The sequence below is a fragment of the Carlito syrichta genome, unplaced genomic scaffold (genome assembly GCF_000164805.1).
Source record: "Carlito syrichta isolate Samal-C Ts95f unplaced genomic scaffold, Tarsius_syrichta-2.0.1 Scaffold311628, whole genome shotgun sequence".
Lineage (NCBI taxonomy): Eukaryota > Metazoa > Chordata > Mammalia > Primates > Tarsiidae > Carlito > Carlito syrichta.
In genome coordinates this window covers 157297-164764 of record NW_007255724.1, presented here as the reverse complement: position 1 = coordinate 164764, position 7468 = coordinate 157297, and the positions used below count along the sequence as shown (strand labels likewise).

Here is a 7468-nt window from a genome sequence, read left to right as displayed (position 1 = left end):
CACTCACCTCAGCCTCCCAAAGGTGCGGGATTACAGGTTGAGCCACCGAGCCCGGCTTCTTTTACTTTTTTCTTTTGAGTTGGAGTCTCACCCTGTTGCCCAGGCTGGAGTGCAGTGGCATACTCACGGTCACCCCAGAAATGACCTGCCGGGTTCAAGCGATCCTTTCGCCTCAGACTTCCAAGCAGCTGGAACTATAGGTGTGCACTACCACGCCCGGTTAATTTTTTTTATTTTACTGTAGGATGAGCCCAGCAGGATGAGGCTGTGGTGACCACAAGCTTGCCACTGCACTCCAGCCTGGGCAATAGAGTGAGACTCCGACTCAAAAAAAAAATAAAAAAGTAATTTGTTGTCTAGTCTGTACACCCACTGTGCAAGCACTTTACACACTCTTTCTACATAATGCCAGCTGATATTTTTGTACATATCTCAGTATATACTCTTGTTGCTTTTTCATGCAATTTGAATGGAATACTTCAAGGAAACACATAACTTGAAAAATGAGCACTGGCCTAAGTTTGTCCTATATAATCACCAGCAACCCCTTTATGTCCCCCGAGAGGGGACACTGGAATACAAAGGGTTAAAATAAAACTCCCACACACTCAGTGCCCAGCATACTGCTCACAGGGCCACCTGCCTGAAGGAACCTTCTACCATCTTGCCTTTACTTCCTGCAATATAGCTGTATTGTTTGCAATTTGTAACACATTCCAAGCTGGTGGGAGGTTTTTTTGTCCCATCCCTTAGGAAAGAAGGTGATGTTTCTAGCTCCAGCCCAGCCATGAGCTGCCACTTGGGAGTGTTCCCTAGCCCCATGCAGTGCCTCCTTACCAGGGAGCCCTCCAGGTTGAAGGTTTGCGCGTTCTGGCACAGCAGCATGACATCCTTCTCCAGGTCGTTGAGGCTGCGGTACTTGTGGTTGCGAATGCGCTCCTGGGGGCGGGAGGGGTGGGCTTACCTCAGAAGCCCCCTCTCCCACCTGCCACCCCACATGTGCCTGGGGGTCCCAGGGCCAGGAATCCTTCTGCCTGTTAGGACGCAGCAGGCCCCTGGCCTCCCTGCACATGCAGGATGCCAGACGCAGGAGTCGCACAGTGGAAGCCCAAGGGCAAGGAAGTCTCCAAGAAGCCCCTGACACTGGCCACAGAGAACCCCAAAGTCCGTGACCAAGTCCCTGACCGGGTGGCCCACAGCCCAACCTGCAGCTGGGGGTGCTCCCGGCTCCAACTCCCTCAGGGCTGGTGGGGGCCCATGCCACGAGGTTACCTTGATCTTCTTGAAGTCCACGGGCTTTCGGATGAGCTCGTAGTACTCGGGCAGCTCCTTGCGCGAGGGCAGCTGGATGAAGACCTCACTGAGCTGACGTCCACTGCTGCTGCAAGACAGGACAAGAACGCTTCACTCCCAGGTCAAGCAGCCCCAGAGGCCCCTCATGATTTGAGGACTGAGGAGAGGAGACACTGACAGCAGACACAGGAGCTATCTCCTGCGCATATGCTGTCTTGTGGCTACTGGAACATTCCTGAGGCAACCACAGAGACCCCTAGAATGCGCTCTGTGCTCACTGGAGACCTGTGTAACTCCTGCACTCTGGAGGAGCAGCCAGCATGCCCTTAGCATGGTACTGACACATGAGTTTTCCACAAGGTGCCACTGTCTACACGGATGAGAATCGAGCCTGCTCAGGTTAAGAGCCCTGCATATGGTGTGTTCAGAGCCCATGTTCCCACAGGCATGCTATATGTCTCGCAGGCCACACTGTGTGCTAGCTGCCTTAGAAGAACATGGCAGAAGCCTGGGAAGAGCCCCCACAAGTTCCCACAAGAGGCTGAAGACCGTCACTGAGGGCACTCGCCTTCCTCTTAGGAGCAGGGAAGGAAGAGCTAGCACTGAGATGAGACTGGCTGGGCACCTGACTCTTTCCTGGCGCTCCCAGGCCGTGCCACCCCCAATCCTCCCTCGAGAAAGGGCCAGTGGTGAGAAGACCTGGGGAGGGCACAGGCACCTCAAGACCCAAGCAACAGAGTGCAGACACCATGCCTCTCCTCTGCACACATGACCAGAGCACGGTTTCCTGCTCAGAGGTGGCAGATGCTCTCCAAGGCTGCCACAGGGCGAGCCTGGCTGGTCCCGGCAACTTTGCCTGCTCACCAGCATTGCTTCTTTCCTTATGTTCCTTTCAAGACAATTCCAGAGGATATACCTCAGGACCCCCTCACCCGCCTGCCACCCCACGTGTGCCCGAAAACCCTGGGGCTGGAAGTCCCCCTGCCTGAGGACACAGCTAGGCCTCTAACCTTTCTGCATACGCGAGAGCCCAACCCATCCCACCCTGTCCTGCTGTCTCTGCTTTCCATCAGGGTGTCCTGGGTCCACCTCATTCTCATCTCTACAGCCCTGGAAGATAGCAGTGACAATGTGGTAGCTTCCCAGTTCCTGTCACTGGAGGCCACCACCTTCCCAATGTCACCAAGGGGCAGACACATGACTGTAAGCTCATGAGGCCTGCAGCCCCCTTCTGTGCTTCTGTACGTCACAAGGCCCTGACCCGGCCCCAATGTGGGAGACTCCTAGACGCAGGCCCAACAGACAATGGCTGGAGTCCAGTCCCTGTGCCTCCCCTGCCTGACACCCTCCATCACCCTTTCCTTGTGCAGGGCCAGGATGTTTCACACACCCCAGCTCTGAGGTCGGTATGGTGTCCTTCCAGCTATTCTGGTGAGGGACTGAGGTATACATCCCAGCACATCCTGCCCTGTCTGGACATAGCCTGCCTTCCAGGTCTGTCCTATCCCAGCATCCATGGGGACATGGGATGCCCAGAGTTTGCTCAGGAAGTGCTGCCTCCCCTCCCCTCCCTTTCTGGCCCTGTGCATGGGCCCCTGAGCCTTCTAAGCCAGCGTTCCCACCTGCAGCCTCCCTGGAAGCACCTGTCTCCTTGCTCTCATGGACAGGCCGGTACCTGGTTCAGCCACAGGCACCTGAAACTGTTAAAGCCAGTTCCTAAGTCAGAACATGAGAACATAGCAGGCTCATGTGCTGCGAGCTTCAGCCCTGGAGAAAGACACTCGCTCTCCTATGAATTGGAAAATTCCTGTCCTGCAGCTCAGGCAGAGCCGAACCCTCTTGCCCTCATATCCTGTTTTCCCTTCTGTGGAATGTTCTAGGCAAGAGGCACTCCTCTCTCCTCTCTGTAGACAACAGCAGGACTACCCTGTACCAATGGGATGCACAGTGCAAGCTGTCCTTACGCTCCAAGGCAGGACACCAGCAGCTTAGGTGTGACAACTCAAGTCCCCAGGCAGTTCTCTCACTAAGAGCAATGTCTGCTACAGCTGTCCATCCACCTCAATTGTAGGAATGCCCGTTGTGACCCTCTCAACTCACTTCACGGCTGGCAACGAGACAGATCCTTGGCCTGAATACCCTTGCCCATAGGGACAGAGATATACTGCACACTGTGGCACTGCCCAAGGGCAGCTCCCTAGGGAAGCCCAGGAAGTGGGACCCAGTGCTGTGACGCAGCAGACAGTTCAAAACAAGCTCTCCCCTCCTTTGGTGAAGGAGGTACTGCAGCCAACAGCAGGGTCAGAGAGCACAGGCCCCACAGGCCTCTGGGAGGAATGAAGGCCACCCGGAGCCAGGCTGAGGACACTTCTCTAGTGTGTGGGAGGGAGGGAAAGAGACACCTGCTTTCAGAGAGCCTCCTAGAAAGCTGCTGCCCTAAGACTGCAGGTGCAGAAGTGCTGAGAAGTCCCTGTCATCCTCAAAGATTGCTGGAGGAACCTCCCCCAGGGGTGCCCACAGCAGGTGAGGTGCCACCTTAAAGGGGATACAATGCAACTTCCCCCACTCCAAGTTCCCCCAACAGACACTTGCCATTTCTGGTGTTAATCTCTAGCTTCCCTGCCCACATCCACCTTGGGGCCTGTTCCCCAGGGAACCCAGATCAGTGCAAGTGTTACCCGCCTCCTCAAGTTCTCACTGACTCCCCACACTACCCAGCCCACACTTTTTTTTTTGAGTTGGGGGGTCTCACTCTGTTGCCCAGGCTGGAGTGCAGTAGCACCACCATGGTTCATCACAGCCTTGACCTTCTGGGCTCAGGTGATCCTCCCACCTCAGTCTCCTAAGTAGCTGGGACTAGAGACATGCCTGGCTAATGTATTTACTTTCTGCAGAGACAAGGTTTTGCTATGCTGCCCAGGCTGGTCTCGAACTCCTGGGCTCAAGCAATCCTCCTGTCTCAGTCTCCCAAAGTGCTGGGATTACAAGTGTGAGCCACCGCACCTGGTCCCCACACCTCTATATACCAGACAGACCACATTAAGCCCAAACCCTAAGCAAGAGGCTAGGACCTCCCGCCAGTCCTGCTCAGGGAGATCCTGGACTCTGGTCCTGGCTGAGCCTAGCTGCTTCCTAACCTCAATGTCATAGGATCACACAGGGGTGCTCCCACACCTGGCCCAGATGCCCCCCATCACTGTCCTAATGCTGAGAGAAGCAGCAGCTCCCGTGGGGGGCACATGACAGCCAACGTGGCCAGTGCCTTCTGATGGGCTGTGTCCAAGGTTGGCCATCATGAGCAAGTGGCCACAGACATGTGTGTACAAAAGTTTGGTTTGCGGTTTCCTTGGGAATGTATCTGAGAGCACAAATGCTGGGTCCAAGGGTGGGAAATGCTCGCTTTGGGAGACGCCGTGCGGGAGCTGGGCCCCTAGCAGGCAAGTGGCTCTTGTAACCATTCTACTAACTGGGAGGGAACCACCATTTGTCTGTGATTCTAATCCAACTTCCTCAACGCGTAATGCAGGCAAGTACTGGCTCACAGGTTGCTGGTCATTCTGGCCCTCTCAAGTAGGACCCGAGCCCACCTCTGCACCTGTCTCTGGGAGTAGCTGGCTGGATGTGTCGACTGCAGTCACCTGCTCCAGTTCACGGCTGTTCTCTCTCTCATGATGTGCGTAGATAAACAGGGCTTGAGTTTCAATGAAGTCCAATTTACCAACATTTCCTTTTATCACTGGGGCTTTTTCCTGTCTTGTTAAAGAAACCCTTGCCTATTCCAGGGTCACAGAGGTCTTCTGTTTCCTTCTAGAAGCTTCCCATTGCTCCCGTTCCCATAAGACATGAAGCTGGTCACCCTTAGGAACTTTTCTCATGGCAGTTCTCATGGTCCCCAACAGCACCCACTGTCTTCCCGATCAGCACAAGCCACAGGATACAAGCTGGGCCTGATTACACACTGTTCTCCCAGGCATCTACAACAAGGCCTGGCACACAGTAAATGATAATCAACACTGGTTGAAGAAAGAAATGAGTGAGGGTGGCCAAGACTGGAAGTTTCAGGGTCACAGAGCAGAGTCTGAACCTGAGTCTCAACAACTGCCTCTGAGGCACCTCACTGCCCCCACTCAAAGTGGTCATCTGCACATCTGCCAGGGGCCCCTGGTAGTCTCCTGTCCTTGTGACACACGTTCTGAAGAACAGCTGCAGCAGGTGCAGAGCTGCCTGGAAATGCTCCAAGGCCTGCCTGGAAGGTCCTGGAAGAATCTTGAGCAGTGGGACCAGCCCCATAAAGCCAACTCGGACAGGGAGCAAAGTGCCTGCCAAGGCCCGATGCCTCCTGTGGGGCTCTCCCTTGGTGTGGCAACAACCAGTGCTGCTACAATCACCCTGCCTCCAGATGCCAACTCCTGGAGCAGGGGTCTCCTCAATCTCACGTGCTCTGACCCCACCACGAGAAAGGACATGATCCGCAGCAGGGCTGAGAGTGACCAAGGCCTTGCTGGAGCCCCTCTTCCTCAAGTCTAGCCCCAGGGCAGTTTATTATTATTATTATTATTATTTTTTGAGTTGGAGTCTCACTCTGTCACTCAGTCTGGAGTGCAGTGGCTGCTCTCGGCCACAGTAGTCTCGACCTGCTGGGCTCCGGCGATCCTTCTGCTTCAGCCTTCCGAGTAGCCGGAATTACAGGCATGTGCTACCACGCCCGGCTGATTTTTTGATTTATTGTAGAGATGAGGTCTCGCTGCCCAGGCGGGTCTCGAACCCACAGGCTCAGGCGATCCACTCACCTCAGCCTCCCAAAGGCGCAGGATTACAGGCTGAGCCACCGAGCCTGGCTTGTTTATTTTTTATCAGTCTCACTCTGTTGCTCAGGCTAGAGTACAGTGACACGCTCACGGCCACCATAGCCTTGACCTGCTGGGCTCAGGCAATCCTTCCATGGTTGCTAGAATCAGAAGCGTGCGCCACCACACCCAGCTAATTTTCTGACTTACTGTAGAGATGAGGTACTGCCAAGTTGCCCAGGTTCATCTGGAACCCCTGGACTCAGGCAATCTTCTCGTCTCCACCTCCCAAAGAGCTGGGATTACTGGGTATGAGCCACTGCACCATAGCCTTGACCTGCTGGGCTCCAGGGCAGTTTTTCAGTGATAAGCATTGGCAGCAACATGTGTGACTGTGGGAGAAGGACTAACCAGTATCACAAGCTCTTCTGGGAGCTCAAGCAGACTTGGTGGGTTCCTTTATTATTATTTTTTAGAGATAAACTCACCCAGGCCGGAGTACAGTAGCAAGATCATAGCTCACTGCAGCCTCCAACTCTTGGGCTCAAGTGATCCTCCTGCATCAGCCTCCTGAATGACTAGGACTACAGGTACCAACATGCCCCGGTTAATTTTTTATAGAGACGAGGTGTCACTATGTCGCCCAGGCTGGTCTTGAACTCCTGGATTCAAGTGATCCTCCCGCCTTGGCCTCTCAAGGTGCTGGGATTACAGGCATGTGCCACTGCGTCCGGTCTGACACATTTATTATTTAACTTGCCCAAAAAGTGGCTGCCTTCCTGTGGAGCGCATTCTTCTCCACATTGCCATGTAGCATCTGGTAGGGACTGCCTGTTGTCATATCCTAACCCGCTCCTGGGGCAAAGCTGATAACTGGGCAGGATGAAGGCAGCCAGTCCGAGCCCTTTCCTGGGACTTTCTACCAAGAGCCGAAGCAAAGCTCTCTGTCCTCGGATCATGAGGCCCTGAGGACAGAGCCCCAATCCATGGGAGACAAGAACTAGCTGCGATGAGAACTGTGGCAGGAAGCTGATTCCAGAGAGTGCACCTTCTAGGAAGCCACTGACAACTCCTCAGCCACCTCCAAGCCAAAAGCACACCCCTTCTCTGCCTAAGAGGGTTTTAAGTGGGTTTCTAACACATAGGACCAAAAGGTCTAACTGACCTGTCCCTTTAAGTATGTTATTGGGTTTGTCCTTAAAACAGAATTACAGAATTGGAGCTGGGTGTGATGGCTCACATCACTTTGGGTGACCCAGGCGAGAGGACTGCTTGAGCCCAGGAGTTCAACACCAGCCTAGGCAATATAGCAAAACTTCCATCTCTGCCAAAAAAAAAAAATTAGCCGGGCTCGGTGGCTCAGCCTGTAATCCCGTGCCTTTGGGAGG

General features: G+C 54.3%; 1 protein-coding gene across 6 annotated transcripts in view; it reads right to left on the bottom strand.

Moving 5' to 3' along the window:
• SMARCA4 (SWI/SNF related, matrix associated, actin dependent regulator of chromatin, subfamily a, member 4) overlaps positions 1-7468 on the bottom strand; it is a 78111-nt gene that overhangs the window by 4237 nt on the left and 66406 nt on the right. For 3 of the 6 annotated variants that reach the window (XM_021717975.1, XM_021717978.1, XM_008068878.2), the window contains 2 exons: positions 1273-1378; positions 838-939 (listed from right to left, as the gene is read on the bottom strand). In XM_021717975.1, coding sequence (XP_021573650.1) covers positions 838-939; positions 1273-1378 — 208 coding nt within the window. Of the gene's footprint in view, positions 1-837; positions 940-1272; positions 1382-7468 lie in introns of all 6 variants that reach the window. The other 3 variants (XM_021717977.1, XM_008068877.2, XM_008068879.2) reach the window with 1 other exon arrangement.